Below are 23,110 nucleotides of genomic sequence, written 5' to 3'. Positions count from 1 at the left end.
TCTTTGCATTGTGAAGGCATTTTTCAGATTGATGGAGAATGTGCTATAGATGGTTCTTCTGTAGAAGAACCCTTTTTGGTGCTATTTAGAACCTTTTTCAAAAAGGTTCTGTATAGAACCATATATAGCACATGCTCCATCAATCTGAAGAACGCTTTAATCATGCAAATGGTTCTTTGAGTGTTCATGGTTCTATATAGGACCATTTTCTATACTAAAGAATCCTTTGAACCATATACATAAGTATGTATAATGACCCTGATCTATCTTAGGTAGTTGTTACGGTGTTGCTATGTGGTTGAGGTGGTTTTGAGGGTGGGAGATGGAGGTTGTTAGGTGGTTGCAAGGATGTTGCTAGGTTATTGCTAGATGGTTGCAAGGTTGTTGCAAGATTATTGCTAGATGGTTGCTAAGGTATTTCAAGAGCTAGATTGCTACTAATATGTTACCCAGGTGGTTGCTAAAGTGTTATTAGCAGGTTGCTATGGTTGCTTAGGTAGTTGCTACGGTGTTGCTGTGTGGTTGATGTAGTTTTGGAGGTGGGAGGTTTTAAACTGACATGTTGGACCATTGACCATTATTATCAAAACATCTTGTGATGGACTCTCTTTCGGAAGAAAGGTATTCCATCCTTCCTTCACAGTCATAGAGATTTGCACAGTCTATAGCAAAGTGCATTAAACTCACTCTATCTATCTCTCTCTCTCTCTCTCTCTCTCTCTCTCTCTCACACACACACACACAAACACGCTCAAACATCAACATAAATAGTGTTTTCACACTGTTTCTCTCTCAGTCTCACTCACAGACACATGCACAAGCACCCTTCAGACATGGTGATGGAGTGTGTCCGGTGGTCCCGATCCTCCTCTGAGATTAACGGCCGTGCTGCTTCTGCTCAGGGGGAGTAATTAAGCATGACAGTGATGAGGCTGGAACTGAAGGCCCCACAAAGCCAAAACCAGAGACAGAGAGACAGAGAGAGAGGGAGAGGGAGAGAGAGAAAGTGCCAAGATATTAATGTCAGTAATGAGCTTTGAAAAACTTCAGATGGCCTTGTTTAACCTAGATCTGCCACTAGAGTTAGCTTAGTGCTAACATACAGCACATATGTGTGCTAGAAGAAATTAATGATTGTAGAGGTGTTTTTTTTTCTTGTTTTTGACCAAGTTTTTACATTTATGGCCTGAACTGAAGGTGTAGCACAAATAGTCACAGTACTGTAGACAACATTAACTTATTGAGTGCCCAGTGAATGGTCCACTACACCTTTGCCACCTGTGCCATTCTTTGTCAGATGTGCATCTATTTACTGAAGCACTTACTTACACTTACATTTTAAAGGATAACTGGTATTTCTCACTTTATCTAAGTGTTCCTGTAAAGTAGCTATTCAATTTTGAGTAATTATAGTACATGTACTTACTATGAACTCGTGGCGGAAATTCGTTCTCAGCACTGTAGTAACACAGCTAAAGAACCCTTAAAAATGTTTTTTTATAGCACCAAAAAGGTCGGATAGAGCTGTTTTTTTGCGGAAGAAAAATGACTGAATTGAACTCAAAAGGGAAAGAGAGAGAGAAAGTAGAAAGAGAGAGAGTGGGAGAGAGAGAGAGAAAGAGAGAGAGAGAGAGAGAGACTGAATGATGGTAGGACAGTTTATTAATAATTAGTGCTGTTGGGATACAGACCAGACACATATGACTGAACATCACACGGTAATGAGATTGTTGCTGATGGAAAGGAATAAGAGATACTGAGATATCACGAGAGATAGATAGATAGATAGATAGAGAGAGAGAGAGAGAGAGAGACGAGAGAGAGAGAGAGCAATACTGCGTGTACTGGGTCGTGATAGTTGTGGGCGAAATGGCAAAAATATAATACCATGATACTTCAAGAAAGTTTCACGCTACATAGAGTATCTCACTATTTTCATTTTTTCTGACACCTCAAATGCTGCAGCAGGCAAAAAGAACCAGCACTGCCACATTTAAAAAACACTATCAACATTTTTGTGTGCAAATCATTTTTCTTTAAGGTTTCATAACCTGCGCTGCACTAATTAAGCTCTCCTTGTAATCTAACATGCAGCTGGTCAGTATCGATAATATCCATCATATGCTTAAGCCCCTGTCCCCAAAACATCTTCTGCCCAGGACATACTGCTTTCCATCATAACATAATCTTGCATCTTCAAAATGATACGTTTGCACAATACTTGTTTAGGGTTGTGTCTGTCCGCCTGTCTGTCTGCGTCTCTGTTTTTCCTCTTCTTAATTATTGTTATTATTGTTGTTGTTTTCCCTTCTATCATGATTGGTTTGTTTGTTGGTGTTGTGTTTATTAACTCTCTGTACACCTCATTTGAGTGGGTGGGTTTGGATGTGGTTTGGAGGGGGGCACCACAGCTTTGCCACTGGCTATGACTTGCACTGTTGTGGATGAACTGCAAATTGAATTAGTAAAAAAGTAGTTGTCTCTTAAAGTGGAAGGGTTGGTGGTGTTGCCAAAGGATATTGGTCTGGTTTAGTTAAAATTGAATAATAATAAGTAGCTTTGTAGGAAAATTGCAAAATGTTGGAGTTAACCCTTAAAATCCAAGAGTTATAAATTACTAAGTCCTATTATTCAGTAACTACATGGACTGCAAAGCAAACTGGCTATTGGTTAGAGTTATATAAGGTTACAGAAGTGTGTGGTACAGCGTTGGGCCCACCAGTGGGTCCTGGCTATTTAAGGGGTTAATGTAACAAGATTTTATTAAAGTAATTATTATAAAAATCCAACATAATCACTCGATGAACAACTGTATTTTTCAAATGAGTAAACATTTAAAAACTTGAAAAATTGAAGTTATGTGGTTTTGATAAGACAGTGATGATATGGTATGTAGTGAATGCAAAGGGCAGCTTTTATTTTCAAATTATGTAAAATAGCAAAAATGCCAAAAATGAAAAAACAAGGTTTTGTCCCAGGAGTGCCGAGATATTAATATCAGTAATGAGCTTCAAAATGAAACGTACAGAATGTATTTTAAAAGCTTCAGATATCCTTGTTTAATCTAGATCAGCCAGCAGGGCTTAGTGCTAACATACAGCACATAGGGGTGCTAGAAGAAATTAATGATTGTAGAGGTGCTCTTTTGTCCTTATTTTTGACCAAGTTTTGATATTTTTGACCTGAAATGAAGGTGTAGCACTTTAGTCACAGTACTGTAGATAACATGAACTGCCCAGTGCCCAGTGGAAGGTCCACTACACCTTTGCCACCTGTACTTATCTACTCTTTTCTGTCAGATATTCATGTATTTACTGAAGCAGTTTGCTAGTTATTACCACTGTTATGTTGCCACTTATACTTAAGGTTTGAAGTACAAATACTTAGTATGTACTCGCAAAGAATGTAGCAGAAATTACTTTGAAAAATACTATTAAATACTTAGTAAAATGAACTGCTGCTGTTTAATTTTGGCCATGAAGTTACTTTATTGAATATTATTAAAATAGATCATGATCAATTCCACCACTTTCAAATCAATGCATTTGTACCCCCTTAAAACAAGAGATTAAGGGTTCTTTAAGTGGTTTTTTGCATAGTTAAATGGATCTTCTCTATGATGGAGAACATGTGGATTATGGTTCTTTAAAGAACCCTTAAAAAATATTTTATAGCACCAAAAAGGTTGGATGGAGCCCTTTTTGCTGAATAAAAATGCTGAATTGAACTCAAAGGTGCGAGAGAGAGAGAGAGAGAGAGAGAGAGAGAGAGAGAGAGAGAAGAGAGAGAGAGAGACAGAGAGTGAGACAGAGAGAGAGAGCAAAGTGCGAGATAATTAGAGGCTTTGCCAGCGTTTTGAAGGCTGACTGCAGCTCAGTGTGGTAGCAATTAAAGCATCCAGCAGCCACACAGAGCCAGTGCAGGGTGTCCTGCTTAAAAGCTGACCAGCTGCCCTCACCTCTGGTCCTCTGTTCTCTCTTTTCTTTCTTTCCTTCGCTCTTTCCTTGACCAACCTCAACCCTGCTCACCCTTACTTCACATGCTATCAGAGTCACTAACAGCTGTTGGGCCTGCGGGGTGTGGTTGGGGGGTGCACTTACGTCTTTCTGATTCTGCATGCAATAGGTCAGCTGAGAGCTCTCACACCCACCGGCTATTGATTGGGTCATACGTTCACAATAACACTGTTTCACAGGGCAGATTTGTTTTGTGGTCTCGCTACACAGGTGCTGAGTCAAAGGATCAAATGGATCCATTACAGAACGCATTAACACTACAAACAGGCTTATGTTAAGTAGGGTCAGGTACATAATACCCCTCACACAGACATGCAGGCTTGCTTTTGTACAGTGAGAGTCAAAGACCACCCTTGATTTACTTCAGTTTCAGTTGAAATGGCCATGAAGTAAAAGCTTCCACTCTTTTCAGGAGACTCACTTACAGTTTCCCAAAGAAACCTGCAGACACACCTCCAAAGTTCAGTCTTAGAAGCTGGTTGATGATTTTCTGAAGTAATCAAACATATTTAGTGATGTTGAGGTCTGGACTCTGGGGCGGTCAGTACATTGTTCAGCTTCTTTGTTTGATATGTCCGTCTCCTTTTCTCAGTGAGGTTCTTCTTGAACAGCTACACATCCTTTCAGACCCACAGCGCTGAGTCGTCTTCTCACAGTGGAAGGATGGACAGAAACACCTGTGGATGTTTTCAGATCTGAAGCAGCTTGATTTTCTCCTCTGTCTCAAAGATGAAAGCTTTAAGTGCTGTTTATCTGATGAGGGGCAGTTTTGGTGTCTACCAGCTCTTCCAGGTGGTTGTTAGGAGTCACATTTTCTCTGTAGCTTTTAATCAGTTTTTTAAAACTCCTGTTTTTTCACTTTGACTTTCTTCTTCCTTATACAAGTGGATTATCTTATATCTAATCTCTTCAGAAATATCTTGTATCTAATAGCTGTTTGACTGGAAATGAAATACGTGAAGGGTGGTAACCAAAAGTAAAAGGGTTAGAAGTTCATATTTTTACAAAATGAAACATGAACAATTTGCAAAAAATCACTTTACAGAGCTGGGAGGATTTGTTGGTCCTGTTATGTTTTGAGCTGACCTGCAGGATGTCATACAGACCATATAAATCAAATAGAGTACTCACAGACTGTGTGTATATACTGGGGGCATTTACTGTTTTATGGCTCAAAGCTTTGAGTCTCTACAGTGCCTTACTGGAGCATAAAGACATTTACATGCTGCTTCACAACAGCTTTAATATTTCAGAAGTTACAGCTGCAATTCCAGCAGATTTTACTGTAAAAGTCTTGTAGGTTGAAGGGTTACTAGGCTTCTGTGCACTGTGCACTGTTACTGCGGTGCTTTAAGGTCTTTAAAGCTTTAAGGTCTTTTGATGATAGATATAAATACTTTAACGACTTCATGTTGCCTTGATATCTTGGCGAAGCTCCTCTTATTATAAATCTCACCCTCACTCACCTTCAAAATGTCCAGAGGGTCATTATAGAAGAGCTGAATGTGCAGTTAAGCACCACAGACAGCCACCAGGCCACTCTCTCTCTCTCTCTCTCCTCTCTCTCTCTCTCTCTCTCAGTGATTATGAGGGATTATGTGTCCCTCAGTATATTGTCTTTATAATGGTAGCTAATGTCACTGCAGTTTCCTGCTTTTAGGGTCAGTGTTGTCCACAGTTTCTGGATCGTGTTGACATATGGCTTCTTCTTTGCATGATACAGCTTTAACTTGCATTTGTGCATTGCACGGCAAACTGTGTTCACAGACAATGGGTGGATTCAGGGTGGATTCTCTCCACATCATCTCTATATATCTTCTATTCAACGTGCAACTGACCTAATTCAAATTAGCCAACGGGTATAAACTGTTTTGTTCTATGGAAAAAAAATTCCATAACATGTTTGAAAATCACCCTGTGTGGTTAAACACATTTAAAAGCCTGGATGTTTTGTCCAATATACATTTTTCCTCAAAATAACATTGTGAATGGTCCCTATTTGAATGGTTATTAAGTTGCAAGCTCATTAAATACACTCTTAAATAGATGGTTCTTCAAGGGTTCTTAAATAAAGAAAGTGGCTCTATGTAGAACCATGAACACTCAGAGAATCTTTTGCATGATTAAAGGATTCTATGCATCGTCAAATGGTTCTTCAGATTGATGGAGAATATGCTGTACATGGTTCTGTATAGAACCCCTGTTGAAAACCTTTTTTGGTACTGTACAGAGCCCTTTTGGCTAAGAATGTAGTTGAAATTGGATTATTGTGACATACATCTTACATTAAAGCCAACACATTTTATTGGTCATGCGCAAACCAGCAACTTGACTTTCATGTATAGTATCAGTCAAAAGTTTGGACACATCCTCAGAGCAGATTTTTGAAATGGCAATTTAGCAAATTCTTTACTCTTCCAGCTGAAGATAAAGTCATCAAGCACTACTACATCACAAATAAGATCACGAGAATGTAAACTAGAATGGTATGTTGATGTGTCAACAGCTATTTTCAGAATTACTATTTTGTAAGGAGTTTTTAAGGTATAATCAGCTAGTTAGAAAGCTAACATCATTAGCATTTATGCTAGCCCCCACAGAATGAGTGTTTTCACATTCAACAGAGGGAATTACCCAAATTAGATGCTTTAGAGTTTCACAAAACTACCAAAATTGGTATGGTTATTATGACGGTTCCAGCTGTGTCTCAAGCAGGGGGAACTAGAACCATAGGTTCTTTTGGTTTGGGTCAGTTTTTATTTTTGAATTTGCATTGAAAAAATGCCCAAAATTATAAATGAAAGTTACTTGTTGAAAAGAAAAAATGTTTTAAGTACAAACTTTTACAACCCCATATCCAAAAAAGTAAACTATATTTTTAAAGGAAGATACTACAAAGACAACAAATCAAACGTTAAAACTGAAAAATATTATTGTTTTTTTGAAAAATATATACCTATTTTGCATTAAAATCAAGTAGATCAAAATGTCAAAGAGTTTTGACTGGTACTGTTTTTGACTGGTACTGTTTTTGACTGGTACTGTGACTTAGTGACATAATTTCATTATTTGAAGGTAAATTCCAAATTCTGCATAATTAAATGTTAATGTGTATATAAGGTCTTTCAGGGTGGTTTAGTGTGAAATGTCCCATTGTAGAAAAACGTACCGAGACAGAATTGTTCACAGTTGTGATGATAGGAACCAGACGTCTACCTCTAAAACTTCCCTCACAGGAAGATATTACATGAAATTCCTGCCTCAGACATTGACTTATGATAGTTCTGAGATAAAGATTCGGCCTGCATGCAGGGTAGAGGGGTGCATTCTTGGCACAAAGGCACAGGCGTATGCAAAACTTTGAAAATTGCAAGTCAAATTGCATGTTGTGTCCCCTGTAGAGGGTGTGTTAACTTATTATCACTGTCATTTGACCAGGGATGTTTCAGCTTTGGCACATATGGCCCTATACAGCTTCACACAGTGGTGGTCTTCAGAAGCTTAATGCACGTCTGCACACGCACAGAGAACTCTCCGCATGCTTGCTGCGGCGAATAAGTTGCGATGGACAGGTGTTGTGTGAAAATTAGTCAGGTGGCTCCCCGTTTGACCTCGTTAACTTCCTGTGAATGAGACCAGCGTCTCCATGGTTACTACTAGATGGGCTGACGAACAGGCTGTAATAACTGCTCTTTGACCCGTCTGTTAGAGAGGTGTTTGATTAGCTCTTGTGTGAATGTGCATAGTGGGGGTCTATTATCAGCATCATAAAAGTGTCCTGACATTAATTTCCCCTTAATATTTTGATAGTGTGGTATTTTCAATAATGATAAATGACTGAACAGGTTCGGCTGTGTGAGTCATGGCTGTATATGTGGACTAATGGCCCGAGATTAAACATAACAATAATAGTTAATAAATAAATAATCAAGTCAGTGTTTCATTAATTAGTTACAGAATGAAGCGGGTCGTTACTGTTGATTATGTTAATAATAGAGTAATCTGATTATTCTGATGAACAGATGTGTTAAAAACAACACAACTCACATTGTGTTCTTTTGGCCTCAATGCACCACAACAAACTCAAAAAATAGACAAACTCAATTAATTTATATGTATGAATGAGTGTATTTAAAATTTTTTATCATTTATTTTTAACGATTTCTTTATCATCTAGAAGTAATGCTACCAATGTTTTTACCTATTAGATGAAGCTTTTGTAGCTTTAGCCCAAGTTTGGAGCTTTTATTCAGACTTTTATATTGAAAATTAGAAGCAATTTACTCAGAATGTTCTAAATTATTATTCTGATTTGCTGTTATGAGGACTGTATATGAAAAAATGGTAGCGTTAGCATTACAATCCTGCTTAATGACATCCAAAACTTGGTGCTGTCCAACAAAATGGCGCCTACCAAACGTTAGCTAGCTTGCTTGTTTGCTTGTTGTTTGTCTCTCAAAGCACTTTTTACAGCGGCTTTTACTATTACATGTGAATTTACCCACGCGTCATGACATCTAAATACTAGCTACATTAGCTGCTGGAACAAAGTAGCTCCTGGCTAATGTTAACCAGCTAGCAAGCCTACAGTTTTCAGGCTAACGGACACGGCCACTCTCGTGGTGATTTTTCACTGGATTGTTAGCATTTTAGGCTTATGTTATGTGAGGACTTCTAACAAAATTATTTGAGCCATGCTTTATTACTTTAAGAACTTAGCTACATAGCTAGCGCTTTCAATAAGGTGCCTTGCTAACGTTAGCTAGCTAGTCTGTTGTTTTTAGCATGTCTAAAGTAGAATTTACTTACTCTTGCAAGTTTTTTCAATTAATTGTTAGCATTTTAGGCTGACATTATGTGAGGACTTCTAACAAAATTATTTGAGCCATGCTTTATTACTTCAAGAACTTAGCTATATAGTCAGCCCTGTCAGTAAGGTGCCTTGGTACTATTAGCTAGCTAGTCTGCAGTTTTTAGCATGTCTAAATAGAACTCTCTCACTCTTGTAATGTTTTTTTTCTCTGAATGTTTAGCATTTTAGGCTTATGTTATGTGAGAACTTGTAACACAATTATTTGAGCCGTGCTTCATGACTTCAATAACTTAGCTACATAGCTAGCACTTTCAATAAGGTGCCTTGCTAACATTAGCCAGCTAGTCTCTATGCCATTTTTTTCTCTAACTAACTCGTGTCAGCTCTCCAGATATCTCTCTAGTGTCATTCTGAATAAAAGATCAGACTCTTGGTCTTTGCCAGAACTGTGTAGCTAAAGCTAACTACATAGTATTTTCTTCTTGGTGTTGCTACCATTAGCTAACTTAGCTACGAGACTGTCAGCCATGTGTTGAAAGCTAAATTAGCCTTTTAGCTAGGTAAGTTTACCTCAGGTAAACAGCTAAGGAAATAGCTAACTTTATCGTCTTATAACACAGCAAATATTAATTATAAGGCCTGCAAGGTTATTGATCCATGATAAACTTTAGTGTGACAGGTTTATTGTTGCTATTTTCACAACACGAAAACAATAAAAATGGACCAATAACCAACTGCATGATCGTCATGAATACTGCCCAGTGTTCATCAATAAGGTACATGATTTTCAGTGTGTGAGATCAACTGAGTAATTGGGAAAGTCTTAAAGTAAAAATTACTGACAAGAATAGATGGAATGTAAGTAGTTCAGTGTTGAGGAAAGTACAAATCCTTCAAAACGAGTGTAAGGAACTGAGCGTCTGACTGATCTTCTGTTCTCTGATTGCAGCAAGTGATGCTGGCCATCCGAGCAGGAGTGAACCCTTCAGGGAATTCATCCAATCAGACGAGTTTATGGGACCTGAGCAGCTCCTTCTTCTTCGCTGGGACTGTTATCACTACTATAGGTAAGACACCCCCACACACACACACACACTCACACACACACACATATATATCACTGCTTTAGACACTGAACGCTCAGCCTTCATTTCACTCAGTCACCACTCAGTCATCGTCTCTTGGATTGGCCGGTTCGATCCCCTCAGCTGACAGTGTGTGAGTGAAGTGCCCTTGAGCAAGGCACCTAACCCCCAATTGCTCCCCGGGCCCTGTGGATAGGGCTGCCCACCGCTCTGGGCAAGTGTGCTCACTGCCCCCTAGGTGGGTGTGCTCACTAGTGTGCATGTATGTGGGTGTTTCACTGCACGGATGGGTTAAATGCGGAGGTCTAATTCCTCTGTGTGCAAACACAGTTGGCTGATGGTTCTGAATTCTAATTCTAATTCTATTTTCATTATTAAACATGCAACCATAACTACATTGTAATTTTAAATTCTATAAACAAAGTGCAAAAGTATTGTTATATATTGCTATAATATTATTAATATTATTTGCCTTTTTCCAAGTACTTTTGTAACAACAAGAAGTTTTCAAACTTTATTAAACGCTAAATAATGTAATGTAACTGTAATTACCTATTTATAGTGATCTGTATATAAATTGAATTTGATTTTTTTTTAATGTGATGCACTATGGAAATGCAATTTATTAGACCTGGATATTAATTTTATTAGAATTTAATTCTCCATTTTAATTGTTCACTTATTTCAATGTAGGTTTTAAATTTACTTTAATTATTTTTTTTATGTTAATTCTATTAAAACTTTACTCTAGATATTAATTTTATTAGAACTTCATTTTCCATATTACTTTTTCTATGACTTCAATCTAGATTTTAAGTTTTTGGTTTTGGGTATTAAGTTTATTAGAACCTAATTTTAGGTATTTATTTCATTTTCATTGTGGAGATTATGTCAGTAGAATTTCATTCTGAATAATACTTTTATTACAACTTTGCTTTGGATATTAATTTCATTTTAATCTCATTCTGGATGTTTATATTGTAGCTTTATTCTAGATGTTAATATTCTGCAGCATTCTCAGTCATTTTAGAATCATCTGCAGTTCTGTTTATTATTTTGAACACATCTAACTATGTTGTTTTAATTTTATTTTTAAATGTATTTTTTTATGTTTATTTATTTTTACCCTATTTGATTCACACCTGCTAGCTAGGTCTCCCCTATCACATGATGCTACCCTGCTGGGAGGGTGAAGGCTAGCATGTGCTTCCTCTGAGACATGCAAAGCACCACCACATCTTATCAACCTGCCACTGGGGGGTAGAGGGGGGACTATCAACACTCTGGAGGGAGAGCGCCAACAGTTCTGTTACATCAGCTGACAGACACCCACATTGACTAGCATCACGTTAAGTGATGGAGGGAGAGGGAGGACCATCCTACTCAATGTTTACATTTAATGTCTCTCTGTTGTGTTGGTTGTGCTTCTGACTTTTGGCTTGCTGGTGGGGGGCATTTAAGGGGTTAAGGCTACAAAGAGAAGACTAGAGCCTAACAATCTTCAGCTCCTGTGCTGATAGAGGCTAGATAGACAGCGATGTTTCACTGCAGTGCCCCAGGGGAACCCAACACTAGAGGAATTTTTGCCCCCCTGAGTTTTTACTCAGCTTGTGTGAGGCTGTCGTTTCACTGTTGTAACATTGCTTTTCCTGGACTGTGGGTTTAGGTTACTCTACCCACCATTTTCGGAACATCAAACTGTTCCAAAAGTAGAAAAGTTGCTAACCAGCCCACAATGTTTGGACAGCTTTGTATCCACCCATGCTTTACAGTGTTTTCTGCACCTAGTGCCACCTCCTATATAGAAAAAGCTCAAAACTGATCCTGAATCATAGCTCCTGCTCGGGACACATTAAATATGATAAATAATATTCTACTTGTGGTTGTCATTGTTTTTATGGAGCTCACTGAGTGTCCTAAAGAGAGAGAGAGAGAGAGAGAGAGAGAGAGAAAACAAAACAGAGAGAGGAGAAAGGAGAGAGAGATAGAGAGAGAAAGAGAGAGATAGAGAGAAAACAAAACAGAGAGAGGAGAAAGGAGAGAGAGATAGAGAGAGAAAGAGAGAGATAGAGAGAAAACAAAACAGAGAGAGGAGAAAGGAGAGAGAGAGAGAAGAGAGAGAAAATACAGAAAGAGAGTGACAAAATGGAGACCAAGAAAAAGAAAGAATGAAAAAAGAGAGAGAGAGAAGAGAGAAAGAAACAGAGAGGAGCAAGAAAAAAATAAAAATAAATAAATCAAATAGAGAAAAAGAGAGTGAGAGGGAAATAAAGAGTGAGTAAAATTTAGAGAAAAGAGAGAGAAAATTGGAGCAAGAGAGGTAGGGAGAGAAAAGAGAGAAGAGAGAGAAGAAGGGTGAGGGAGACAGAGAGAAGAGAGAAATAAAGAGCTGAGAAGAAGAGAGAGAAACAAGAGAAAAGAGAAAAAAATAAAGAGAAAGAATGAGAGAGAAGAGAGAGATAATAGAGAAAAAGAGATAGCGAAGAAGAATGTGTGAGAGACAAAGAGAGAAAGAGAGGTGAAAGAGACGAGAGAGAGAGAAAACAGAAGAGAGAGAAAAAGAATGAGAAAAGAGAAAGAGATAAAGAGAAAGAGAGGGAGAGAGAAAAGAGAGTGAGAGAAAGCAGAGAAAAAGAAAGAGAGAAGGAGAGAGTGAGAGAGACCAAGAGAGAAAGAGAGATAAAAGACAAAAGAAAGAGAAAAGACAGAAACAGAGAGACAAAAGGTAGAGCAACAAAGAGCTAGAGAAAGAATGAGAAAAGCGAGAGAGAGGAGAGAGAGAAACAGAGAGGAGAGAACAAATAAAAAGAGAGGGCAAGAAAGAGAAAAGAAAGAGGGAAATAAAGAGTGAGAGAGTGAAAATAGAGAGAAAGAAAGATAGCAACAGAGAGAGAGTGAGACAGAGCGAGAGGAGAGAGAAAGAGAGAGAGCAACAGAGAAAATAAATTGTGGGGAGACAAAGAGAGAAGAAGAGTGAGAAAAAAGAAAGTAAGAGAAGAATGAGAGAAAAACAAAGATATACTAAGGGAGAGAAAAGAAAGAAAAAAGAAAAAAAGGAGCAAGAGAGGTAAGGAGAGAGAAAAGAGAGAAGAGAGAGAAAAAAGACAGAAAAGAGAAAGAAATAAAGAGAAAGAGAGGGAGAGAGAGAAGAGAGCGAGAAGAAAAAGAGAAAAAGAAAGAGAGAAGGAGAGAGTGAGAGAGACAAAGACAGAAAGAGAGGTTAAAGAGACCAGAGTGAGAGAGAGAGAGAGAGAGAGAGAGAGAGAGAAAGAGAGAGTGAATGAAAGTATAACAGCATTCATTTCAATGACAACACTCTGTCAAATGATGTCCTGACTCGCTTGTCACCTGTCTCGCTGCGCCGCTCTAAAAAGGAGACAGACAGGTAGCCGGCGTGGGCGTGTGGGCGTGTGAGCAGCGGGCGAGACTTATTTGCATGTGTCAGAAGCAGCTGTGCTGTGAGCTGCTGTGTCTTATCCTTCCAGAAACTTCCATCAGCACCCCGGCCTGAAGGGTCCTCTCCATCTGCCCCATCTCCTCCACAGCTTTGCGCTCGGATGACGCGATTCCGGGCGACTTTTCATTAATTTCACTCATTCGCTCAGATCTTACATGCGCTGATTGCAATTAGCTGATTGGCGGAGAGACAGGGCAGTGCTCTGGCTAATCGGTGGAGAGAGATGTAATGGGCAGGCGAGCTGTTGGAGTAAAGGGTAAAGAGAAATGCTAATTGCATGGAGCGAAGTGTTTTCCCAAGTGTCCTTAAGATCAGGAAATCTCAGGCAACACTGAGAAAAGGCCTCAGTCATCACCTCCATCTGGTGTTCTTCAGAGAGAAGCGGAGACAAAGTGAGAGTGAAAAATTCATGATGGATCACAAAGCTGTTTAATTCCCGAGGGAAATCAGCTCCCTTCCCTCTGAATCTTCCCTCTGAATCTTTCTTTGCCACCACCTCTTTAACCCCCTGCTCTGGTAATGAGGCCAGGATTCGCAGCCCCCTGCTACCTGCTTCCCATCGTTTCTGTGATTAGAATACTTTTAATATGCTAATGATGTCAGAAATGCTTCCGCAGCGGAATGTCTGTTCTGTTGTGTGATGTCACAATGTGTTTATTTGGTAACGCTTTATTTGGATAGTCTACTTTGGATGCTTTGTAGATACTTAACCCTTGGAACCGTAGAATTTTTGGAGTAATTTTTTGGGGTATTTTGGGTCAATTACAACTGCAAATCACTGTTGTCGGAACAATTGAAGAACCATCTTTTTTGAGAGTGTAGGGCAGTAAAACTCAGTAAAAACTGAAGAACCATCTTTTTTGAGAGTGTAGGGCAGTAAAACACAGCAAAACCTGAAGAACCATCTTTTTTGAGAGAGTAGGGCAGTAAAACCTCAGTTAAATCTGAAGAACCATCTTTTTTGAGAGAGTAGGGCAGTAAAACCTCAGTTAAATCTGAAGAACCATCTTTTTTGAGAGTGTAGGGCAGTAAAAACTCAGCAAAAACTGAAGAACCATCTTTTTTGAGAGAGTAAGGCAATAAAACCTCAGTAAAAACTGAAAAACCATCTTTTTGAGAGTGTAGGGCAGTAAAAACTCAACAAAAACTGAAGAACCATCTTTTTTGAGAGAGTAAGGCAATAAAACCTCAGTAAAAACTGAAAAACCATCTTTTTGAGAGTGTAGGGCAGTAAAAACTCAACAAAAACTGAAGAATCATAACATGATTTGCATCATGACAGAGTTCTTTAGATTGATATAATAAAATATCCATGGATGTGCTATAGATGGTTCCATATAGAACCTTTTTGAAAAGGGTTCTATATAGCACCCAAAAGGGTTTATCTATTGTTACAAACTTGACACTGAGAAAATGCATGAAACAAGCCTAAAAAACAAACTCGAGCTCAGTTGAGCCCAATGTTTTATATTTTAACCAGCCCAAATCTTGATATTTTGCCGGGTCCCAGATCAGTTAGCTGACCTCTACTCTTAATACAACCAGTCTCTAATAACCACATTTGTCATTACTGAACTGGTTGAGTCCATTCAGTTAATTACTTGTTTGCACATATTGGTTGTATGTGCAAACAAGTAATTAACCAAATGGACTCAACTACATTTGTCATTACAAAACTGGACAGTGGAGGCTGGTGGCTTTGGACATTCACTGTGCTGGCCATGTGTTTCTAATGGCACTGGGCAGCGGTGATCTGACCGCTGTGGAGAATCACACAGGCTTTTAAAAAGCCGCTCTCATTCAGCGTCTCTTTTCAGCTTTCTCTACAGTGGCTTCTCCCGAGCTATTATCCCTGACATGTCACACATGAACATTTATATTCTCCTCTCTCTGCTGCCCCTTTGCTTTATTTTCTCTCTTTCCTTTCTCCTCTATTAGCTGCTCTTTTTCTCTGCTCCATTCTCACTCTCTCTTATTTCCTCCGCCTGTCTTTCCCAGCTATGCACTTACACTCACATGCTCTTGCTCTCTCTCCCATTCGTTCTCTCTCTCCTCTCTCTCTCTTTCTCTCTAAATGAATAGATCTATACCACAGTGACTTCTGCAGTAATGTGTTTTGACACAGATGGATGAAAAACTGTATTAGTACAGCACTCGCTTTCAAGGCACTTGAGGTCACTCAAACCAGAGCGGCTTCAGGCCGACTCCTGCTGGACTCTCCAAAGGACAGCCCAAGGATGGGGCTTTTTTCTGTATTTAAAGGTCACTGCAGAAAAAAAATATATATATATGTATATATAAAGAAACATTACTAAATTGGTAGATGCTGTTTCAATGCAGCACTGGCTATAAATACCTGTGCGTTGTGTGATGGGATTCATAGATTGAGAAAAGGTGGTACAGTGCAGTGAATGTCTTTTTCGATGTGTGGAAAATAAAGCAGATGTTAATGATTGGCAAAAGGTAGTGATTGCATTTGCACACAGCCACAGTGTGAAAAAAGTAGTTGAATTTGCAGGTGTATTGAAGCATACGGTCATACAGGTCTACCAGCAGTAGCAAAAATCCCAGTCTACAAGAAATTCTCACCAGAATCATGACTGAAAGACGAAACTGACCGACAGGCACCGCCGGCATGCTTCACGGCTTGAAAAGAAAAATCGCTTCCCTGTGGCATATTCTTTCAGAAATTGGTTGTGAAGGACCTGCATTGACTTCTAGAAGCAATTCTTGCCTGGAAGCAAAGCGTTTTTATTGACAAGCTCCCTGGACAAAAAATTAGCCACCTTAAACACGCAAGGTGACTAATTTTTTGTCCGGGGAGCTTAGGTGAACTACACAGTTGCCTAGAGCAGCACTTGCCTTATTCTGTAGGAGTGTCAGGAATTACTCAGGCTGTCCCTAATCCCGCTCCCACCCTTCATTAAACCCCACCCCTAAACAACTCATCAAATGTAGCTTAGCAACTGTAGATAGCTACAGCAGCTTCGTGAAGTAGATACTTATAAATCAGATACATATTTCAAGAGTTTGAAGAGGAGAGTGAAGTTCTACCAGTTTTCTAAACCGAAGACTCAAGATGAGAGGTGTAGGTGTGGATCGAACAGTATAGACCATCACATTACCAACTAAACTTGAGAAAAAAACAGATGTGATATGACTGATATGTGGCTAAGTGAGCTAAGTCAACTAACGCATGTGGCTTGTTATTGAAGCCTGTTTTTGTTAACTGGTTGAATTCAGTGTCATATTTAGCTGAAAGAAATAATGAGATTAAATGACCATAAAAGTCAAAGGCAGAAAAACAGTCACAATCATACTCTTACTCTGTCTGTGAAGAGGGAAGAGTCTAAAATGAAAGATAGTTTTGATTTGTTTAATACTTTTTTGGTCACTGCATAATCCCATAGGTGTATTTTAAAGTGATAATCTCATCACTGTTACTCTGAAATGTGGAAAATAGTAAAAATAAGAAAAACTATATATAGTAATTAACAAACAATTTATAATAATTATTGTACAGTAGTTACTGAAAAATGTATAATAATTGTTGAATAATTTATAGCAGGTACTGAATAATTTGTAGTAGTTACTGTATAAATTATAGCAGATATTGAATAAATTATAGTAGGTACTGAATGATTGATATCAGATACTGGATAATTTGTAGTAGTTGCACAATACTTTATAGCAGATATTGAATAATTTGAAGTAGTTACTGAATAAATTACAGCAGATACTAAATAATTTGAAGTAGTTACTGAATCATTTTTAGGTGTTACTGATTAAATTATAGCAGACACTGAATAATTTTTAGTAGTTACTCAATAATTTATAGTAGTTACTGAATAATTGATAATAGTTTTTGAATATTGTGTTGTACTTACCGCATGATGTATAGTAGTTGCAGAAAAATTCATAGTTTTAAATTAAACAAATAAAAGTAAATAATTTACTGCCACCATCATTCTCACTGCATGTTTGCAGTGTTTGCAGAGTTGTGTCTGTTTTCCTTCATTTGATGGAGAAAAAAGTGCCTAGAAATGGTTGAGCGGCATGTCATTCATTATTTTGCAAATGGTCAATTCACAGCTTACAGTAAATAGTAGCATAATTTAATAACATAATTTAAGCTCAGATTGAAAAACGAGTGTTTTTAGTGATGCTCACTCACCCGTCTAATAATGACTCATAGTGCAGTGTTAATTTTGGGTAAACTGACCACTTTTTAATCGATTTAAAGCCCTTAACTATAAACCTGAAGTAAAGGCTCCTCTGCATATTGTAATATTGACACATGAGAGAGAGATAGATTATATGAATGAGTGAGTGAATGATCATGAGTGTGTTTGTATGAATGGGTGATTATGTAAACCATTCAATGTGTGTTTCCGTTAAGCTGAATTTTGTAGAACATAACATAAAAGAAAGGCTTTAATTATTTATGCTAAACGTCACATCTCCCTTCAAGTTCACACTGAACCGTTTTTTCCTCCAATAAAATCTTCAAGCGCAACACTTTATGTGCCCTCAGTTATGTTGATGTAGTTTTCAGTTGCTTGTGTGCTTTAGTTCAGTTTTGGAAGATGCACTTTACTGCAGCCTGGAGCTGTGGAGCAGGAGTTGGAGTGTGTATCTGGAGTGTGTGAGTCAACCACAGCCCCTTTAGCAGACGCCGCACTGAGGCAGCGACGTTACGCTGGGATAATGCGCTCTCATGCATCATAAAACTCATAAATGCAGGAAAATCAGCTTTGGCTGTTTATTTTGTCCTTGAGATGTTTGATGTTGAGCTGCAGGGATGCAGTGGCCACGGCTAATCTGGACTTCCCTCACTTGCGTAACTCATACTTATGACTATGAAACACAAACTTAACCTCTAAACCCTCAGGAGTCACAGTTAGCGCTGGCAGTAATAAGTGTGGTGCCTTTGAATATGAATCATTTCTCAGTTGTAGCTCAATGAAACAAGAACACTGAAACAGAACCACATTTGAGGAAATATTTCATTATGATTTGACCCTGTTGATGCAGAATGCAAATCAAATGCGAGTGTAATTCATAGCAAGTCATTATAAAACTGCGTTCAAAGCCGTTGCAACATCCACAATATATGCACACCTATGACCACCTCACAACAACTGGATTGTGTATTACTGCGCCGTGTCATGACAAAAACCCCTGTGCTGTTAATGGAATGATCTTTGACTCTAATTCTGCTCACATGGACCACTGATTGTACTGATGAAGAACCCGGTTCTGTTTAAACGGAGGGGTTTACATCTTATTTTCTCAACTAGAACTTATCTGGTCTTCCAGCTAACAGGCGAAAAGATAGCTAACATGCTAAACAACTCCATCATTAATATCACTGGCTTGAATTAAAGTACTTATGATATGCTTCACTGTGAAACAGCTAAAAAAAACTCTAAAAATGTTTCTTGAATGTCTTACAAATTTCAAATGTCCATGTTTCAGTCAGAAGTAGCATCAAACCCAGGCTGAATCCCAAACAGCTCCATATTCCCTAAATAGTGTTCTATCTACAGCCAAATAGTGCACTATTTGTTTAGTGTGGAGTCCCAAATGACTTTTAGTTATATTATGCTCTGTTAGGCTGCAGGATCCAGTATTTAAATTCCTACGTAGTGCACTATGTAGGGAGCAGGGGGCCATTTGTGATTCAGTCCCCAGCGTGAGAAGACGGGACGCCGCTGGATTGGTGCTAAATAAGACTCGTTGCGGTGGTGATTTAGTGACTAAAAATTACTTAGAAGTTCTAGGGTTGTTAACTGAATGCAGTTTACAGAACTAAATCACATTAAATGGTTTTAAGTCAAGGTGGTTGGTTTTCCACAGTGTGCTCAGTCTCAGCATCTCTTTCCTCCTGCAGGATTTGGAAATATTTCGCCTCACACGGAAGGGGGCCGAATATTCTGTATCGTCTACGCTCTGCTGGGAATCCCCCTGTTCGGCTTCCTGCTGGCCGGAGTGGGCGACCAGCTGGGGACCATATTTGGCAAAGGCATTGCCAAAGTGGAGAAAATGATTGTGGTGAGTTTTACATAACGTTTCATAGATTCACTGAGCTGAAGTGCTTCATGTCTGCATGCAGTCTTTTATGTTGTTTTCCAAATGACAAGGAAACAGAGAAGCAAAGGTTTGTCGTTACTCTTGCAAACCCTAACACAGCTTCTAAAATTGAGAGTGGACCACCACCCAAAATTATCCAAAAAAAGTGACCCTGTGGAGAAACTGGCCACTGATGAAGAGCTAGAGGATCGATAACAATCAGTGCATAAACAGATGGATTACAGGCTCTAATTGTACACCGGCGAAGTAGAGCTACAAGTGAGGGGTGTCTAACAAAGTGGCCAGTGACTATAATTGGCACTGATACTGTATGTACAGTATTTTGTTTTCATTTGTTTTAAACTGAAGCACTTTCTTTACAGATGTACTGTGTTGTGATCTGTTTGGAAGGACAAATACCTGAAAAGGTTGAAGTGGAAGTGAAATAAATTCATTTCAATATAGCTGGTCCACAGGGTGATCTGGGAAATGTGTCCTACGTTTCCATAACAACCACATCTGAAGTTCCTCTCCTGTGCCATTTAAAACATTTATGGCACGGTTTCTCTTTTCCCCTCTCTCTCTCTCTCTCTCTCTCTCTCTCTCTGTCTCTCTCTCTCTCTTTTCCTCTCTCTCTCTCTCTCTCTCTCTCTCTCTCTGTCTCTCTCTCTCTCTTTTCCTCTCTCTCTCCTCTCTCTCTCTCTCTCTCTCTCTCTCGCGCGCTTTCCCTCGCTGTCTCTCTTTTCCTCTCTTTTCCTCTCTCTCTCTCTCTCTCTCGCCCTCTCTCTCTCTCGCTGTCTCTCTTTGCCTCTCTCTCTCTCTATCTCTCTCCCTCTCTCTCTGCCTCTCTCTCTCTCTCTCTTTCTCTCTCTCGCGCGCTTTCCCTCGCTGTCTCTCTTTTCCTCTCTTTTCCTCTCTCTCTCTCTCTCTCTCCCTCTCTCTCTCCTCGCTGTCTCTCTTTGCCTCTCTCTCTCTCTCTCTCTCTCTCTCTCTCTCTCTCTCTCTCTCTCTCTCTCTCTGTGCAATCTGCCAACATCACAATAAGCTGAAATGCCAAGCGGGCAGCTTTGGGAATAAGACATAATGCTAGTTTTTTGCTTCAAGAGAGAGGAAAGAGGCTCTTTCACACGAGCTAATGCACACTGTACTCACTCTAAATATGCCCTCACAGGGAGATCAAACTGCCTCGTTTTTGCTTTATCGCGCCTCTGCTCATGTTTATCACGAGCTGATCTGGGAGAGTTTTGCAGCATGTCTGCCAGATTTGAACGGCTATCTGTTTTGGGGAAGAAGGAGCAGATTTCAAATACCAGCTGTCCATTTTTCCTCCTAGTGAATCACAGAGGAGTGATGAGGTCTGAGATGGTGCTGATACTCAACCTCCTTCTCGTGCACTCTAGGGCTCACAATTCCGCAATAAAAAACAATTACTCTGTACTAAATCAATCAGTTAAAATAGGTGTTCTCAGTGAATTAGCTTAGTGACTAGTTTGCAATGTGAACGATAAACCGGCTCAGTACAAAGCTATGTTTAACAGACTCTCCAGTAGGGGGCTCTGTTAAGTCACTTTTTCACTGAAAGGGAGGAAACTCACACCAGCAGGATCCCATGAGTAAATGTATGTTTAGTTACAAATTTAATGTATATGAAGTAAGTCCTAATTTAGTTAATCTATTTTTATTGATTAGCACACTTATTATTCAATTAATCAATTGATTACTAGTCTAATAGTGACAGCTCTAGTACACTCAAAAATGTCAAAAATGGTTCTTTTATCCATGAAACTATGTAGTTTGAGGTGTTAAAAACTCTGAATGTCCTTATATTTTCAGAAATATATGGAAATATATTTTGGTGACTGTAACATGGTTAGCATAGATCTGGTGTAGTTTTCTTTTGTCATGGACTCTTATCCTGCCTTTTAGTTATACAAATAAGATGGTTCTTCAAGGGTTCTTTAGTAACAGCAATGCTTCTTTGTATGGTGGGATGGTTTTTCAGATTGATGGAGAATGTGTTGTATATGGTTCTATATGGAACCTTTTTAAATGGTTCTATATAGCACCATTCCAGACACTTCTGCTGTTACCATGTCTAGCTTATAACAACAGAAGGACACTTTTTGGTGCCATATAGAACTATTTTCAAAAAAGTTCTATATAGAACCATATACAATACATTCTCCATCAATCTGAAAAACCATTTCGTCATGCAAAGAATCATTTAAGCATGCAAATAGAATAGAACTCATGGTTCTAAATAGAACCATCGCCTTTAGTAAAGAACCATTGTAAAAACATCCTTTTTAAATATCTAAAGATTTCCGCCTGTATTTGTCTCTTTTCTCTTTTTGTCTCTTTTTGTCTCTTTTTTACGGCAAGTACAACCTAGAAAATGTCAGCAAGTTCCTTAAAGTAACTTCATCCATGCTGCAGCAGTGACTGGTATATAGGCAACGACACTAGCTTAGCTCTAAATACCTGAACTCCCGGGATGTTCAGAATCCAAGCCCTTTCACATTCCTCCCATTAAGTCTTGTTGTAGACAGTTCATCAGAGACTCGTTCAATTCATCAGCCTGCAGGCAGATCGGCTTCGTTACCTGACCTGCTCTGACCGATGGTAGGTCAAATCTACAGCAGCCTGCAGCCCCACAAGCCTTCATTAGGGAAGACTATAGCCCTGCCTTTCTTTCCTTCGCACATATATACATGCTGTAAGCCTTGTTCCTGGAATAAATTGAAGTCTTCAAGTCACCTGCAGCCATGTGAGATCATCTTTGTGCACCTCCCCAACGTTCTCATACATACACTTACAACAAAGGCTGAACCTACGTGGAATAAATTCCCTGATACTGCAGATAAGAGGCCAAATTAAGCCTTTAGACAGATAATTATAAGACAGTTTTTTCCATTCCCGCTGCTAAGACCTCTTGCACTGCACATATTGGAGTTCAGCCAATTACACAGAGCTTCCATATTGCTGGGTAAGCTTGGTGAAGCTGCTTGTACAGTTTTATTTGCTTTCTGTAATTGGAAATACCATCATTTTACTTCTACTTTTGGAAGGTTGGTGGGATGCCACAGTTTGGTTAATAATGTCATTTTAATAATAGGCAATGATTTAGCTAATAGCATGGTTTTGGGGCACTACAGTAACATTCTATAACTGAGAAAAAACAGCTGTCATGTAATGACTACATATATAAATATCACATGATCCAGCCATTTAGTGGACACATGCGGCTGTGCCCCCTATGTACTATATTTTGCCCTTGCCTAATTAATAATAAAGTGGGCAAAAAGGGCTTCAATGGAGCAGTGCCATTGAAGAACCACTTTTGGTTACATAAAGAACCTTTCAGTGGATGGTTCTTTAATGCAGTGGTTCTCAAAACAGTCCTCAGAGACTTCAAGCTTCAATCTAACGCCAATTTCTAAATATTAAACAGCACTGATAACCAGGAGAGAGTAAGTGGTTAGGGTTAGCTTAGCTAACATGCTGCTTGATTCTGACTAACAAAAGCTTTGCTGACACAAATTTAGATGATAATGACTCAAATCTGAGGAGGCGAAGTTGAGCGGCTGATGTTAAAGGAACGGAAAGCCGAAATTAAACCTGTTCTCTGGTGTCTGGAGCTGGAGCCTCATAGCTAAGCTAATGCTAG

The 23,110-nt window shown here is 39.0% G+C and overlaps 1 protein-coding gene across 1 annotated transcript in view; it reads left to right on the top strand.

Annotated features, from left to right (window-relative positions):
- The window catches only part of LOC118800225 (potassium channel subfamily K member 2-like), a 58,465-nt gene that overhangs the window by 17,965 nt on the left and 17,390 nt on the right, over window positions 1-23,110 (top strand). Inside the window, exons 3-4 of the mRNA XM_036560422.1 lie at window positions 9,779-9,896; window positions 19,265-19,425. Of these exons, the coding sequence (XP_036416315.1) occupies window positions 9,779-9,896; window positions 19,265-19,425 (279 nt within the window). The remainder of the gene's footprint in view (window positions 1-9,778; window positions 9,897-19,264; window positions 19,426-23,110) is intronic.

Source organism: Colossoma macropomum, unplaced genomic scaffold (genome assembly GCF_904425465.1).
Source record: "Colossoma macropomum unplaced genomic scaffold, Colossoma_macropomum, whole genome shotgun sequence".
In the NCBI taxonomy this organism is placed as follows: Eukaryota; Metazoa; Chordata; class Actinopteri; order Characiformes; family Serrasalmidae; genus Colossoma; species Colossoma macropomum.
Note: the sequence above shows the minus strand (reverse complement) of the source record. Positions and strands in the feature narration are given on the sequence as shown.